Raw genomic sequence first — 3056 nt, 5'->3', positions numbered from 1 at the left:
CCATATTCTTCATTCTTTCAAGCAGACATATTTATTTCTATAAATAAATTTAGATTAATCTTTAGGGCTACTAAAGTTTTCAGTCAAGAGCAGTGTGTGATTTTCTGTCTTTCTGTTGTTGCTTGATTAACATCAATGACTTGGACAATAGCAACTAAATTAGGCTGCTGTCCCTTTAAATCCAAATGCACAGCTGCACTGGATGCAATGTACTGATACATGTTCTCCCTGCTGTTTACGTTCACTTAAGACGTAATCAACTGTTACCGTGAATACTCGTCAAAACGGACAATTCAACATCATTTTGTGTGTAATTCTCCGTTCATGCGACTCGAGAGAGTACTCGCGCGCTGTGAGATGCGCTATCTGTGTGTGTATGCTTCAGTGTCTGCGCTCAAAAAACTGGACAGAATTGAGTTCTCTCTTGCGTCGTCAGATTTATCTAAATGTCTGCTCTTCTCTTACTCCCACATATTGAAATTTTTGAACGTTTTATGCGATGTGCAGCAAGTGTATGTTAGCTTATGTCCCGCCAGTTCTCGTTTTCATCGATGAAAAAAATGTCGTTGACGAAAATTATTCGTCGACGAAATTAACACTGGTTGTCACTGTAATTCTTATGAGTTCTGACACATTACACTTCCACTGATTACCTTTCGCTACCGTCTTGATAACTTTGGGTATGTAAAAAATCTCTGAAGTGTCTCCCGTCAGTGCGGAATTATGACGAATGTCGATCTAGAGTGACGTAAAAGTCGCATGAAATCCGACATGACTGTTCACACTGCGGTCACATTGCAAAACATCTGACATGGATCGGATTTAGTACCACATATGGAAGTGGCACAAATCGGAATTGAAAAGATCAGATTCCATGCGGTTTGTGCTGTTCACACTGTCATGACAAAAACAGATCCGAGTCACGTGTGAGCAAAAAAATCGGATTTGGGCACATTTGCCAAAATATAGTTTAAAAATATAGTTTTTAAGTCTTTGGTGGCTGCTGTATTGAATTTACTGTATACTGTATGACCAGATGTGTTTTTATTGTGCTAGATTATTTTAAACAAGTTAACATCACGGTTACAGTAGGGCACTTATGATTTTTTAAACAAGTCAAAAGAATAGAGAATGCAAGTGTTAGGCTCTTTTTTGTTTTTCTTTTGAAAGAAAACAAGTAGTTAGAATAGAAATAGAGAGTGCAAGTGTTAAGAGGGTCAAGTGTTTTTTCTTTTTCTTTTTCTAAATAAAAAAGAAAACGAGTAGATAAAATAGAATTATAGTAGAGCGTGCAAGAGTTGAGAAGATGGAAGAATGGAAACAAGCATAAACTTCAGACATTACCTCATGCATTGTTCAGTGCTAATGCTGTCTAATATTGATTGTTCAAGATGATCAATAATGGCCTGCAAAGTATGAAGACAAATTAGTGTTAGTGCACTTTCGTATGCATTATTTAATGGGAACATGCCTCTGCCTGTCAAACTAAAGTAGATCATGCCTTATATACAGTAGTAACCAGTATTGATTGAATAATTACGATTAGCTGCATCTTTTTTTAGAGAAAACCTGATTAATGGCAGTTGTTGAATTTCAGGCCGAACGTTGAGTCTCTCGGTATGCGCTTTGGTATGATGAAGGAGCATCGGCCTACTACAGGAGAGGTAGTGGCTTTTGACGGATCCATCCTCTATCTGCCAAAACGTCTTGAAGAGGTTTGTGTGCATGTTAGATGTTTGTTTGTTTTTTCACTTTAAATGCACGTAATTACTAGGGGTGTAATGGTTCACATATTCGTACCTGCGGTACTGCGAACAAATACAGCATTGTATTAACCACTGCATGAGTGGAACTTCATTGAAAGTCTAATCTTTCAAATTATGTCAGTTTTTTTCAGGAAATTCAAACAATAAATGCCGTTTTGATGCTCTCTGCTGTGGCGTGACAGATCGCTCCATTCAAACGTCACCGTGATCATCCCTTCCTCTTTTCTATTAGGTTTAATGTGAAATAAATAGGGGTGCTCCGATCAGGATTTTTGAGGCCGATCACTGATCGTCGATCCCAGAAAGCAGTATCTGCCGATCCGATCACCGATACCGTTCCTTCTTTTTATCATGTAGAATTATTTATAGTAATACTCCAATTTATTCAGGGCTAGGGATGTAACGATTACCAGTTTGACGATAAATCATGATAAAATTCCCCACGGTTAGTATTACCGTTTCATGTTTTAATTATAATTAAAACCGTATTAGATTACCGTGATTTGAACAACTCGCGATAAATAAATACTGTCCAGCATAAAGCACCGTTTTCACAGTCTCACGTGCGCACAGCATGCAGAGTAGTTTCGTTTTGAGTGAAAACAGGGCGGAAAAGCTGAGAGGTTTTAAAAGAATTATACAAATGAATATATTAATGAATTAATTATATGAATGTACCTCTGAAGGTTCTGACTGTCTTCAGAAACGATTCGATGGCATTTTGTTTTCATCTTCGCTCAATGTAAGTATCGGCAAGTACCAAAAATAAAAGTATCGGTATCGGGCGAGTACTGGAAAAAGTGGTATCGGTGCATCCCTAATAACCATATTTGATTACCGCGATTTGAACAATTGAGGATGAATTAATACTATCCAGCATAAAGCACAGTTTTAAGTGACAGTCTCACGTGCGCACAGCACGCAGAGTAGTTTTGGAGAAGCTGGGAGGTTTTAAAAGAGTGCCAAGGGAATTATACAAATGAATAGATTAATTAATTAATTATATGAATGTACCTCTGAAGGTTCTGACTGTCTTCAGAAACGATTCGATGGCATTTTGTTTTCATCTTCGCTCAATGTAATACCTAAAGGAAGTTTTCTTAATCAGCAATACTGCTTTGAGGTTACGAGAAACAGCTGTAATTCTGCTTTTCCATAAGCGCCACCTGCTGTCAGCGAGTGGATTTACAGAGACTTATATTTACATTCAGCCTGTGTGCAGTTTCTGTCTGGCCAAAAACGGACAGAATTTGCATGCCCTGCTGTAAATTTTGACTGGTTGATGAAAAC

The 3056-nt window shown here is 37.8% G+C and overlaps 1 protein-coding gene across 1 annotated transcript in view; it reads left to right on the top strand.

Annotated features, from left to right (window-relative positions):
* The window catches only part of LOC107656813 (piwi-like protein 2), a 60414-nt gene that overhangs the window by 21372 nt on the left and 35986 nt on the right, over window positions 1-3056 (top strand). The window contains exon 5 of the mRNA XM_016444760.1: window positions 1598-1715. Within this exon, the coding sequence (XP_016300246.1) occupies window positions 1598-1715 (118 nt within the window). The remainder of the gene's footprint in view (window positions 1-1597; window positions 1716-3056) is intronic.

This window comes from Sinocyclocheilus anshuiensis, unplaced genomic scaffold (assembly GCF_001515605.1).
Source record: "Sinocyclocheilus anshuiensis isolate Anshui unplaced genomic scaffold, SAMN03320099.WGS_v1.1 scaffold1136, whole genome shotgun sequence".
NCBI lineage: Eukaryota > Metazoa > Chordata > Actinopteri > Cypriniformes > Cyprinidae > Sinocyclocheilus > Sinocyclocheilus anshuiensis.
The sequence above is the reverse complement of the archived record's forward strand: the minus strand, read 5'-3'. Positions and strand labels throughout refer to the sequence as shown.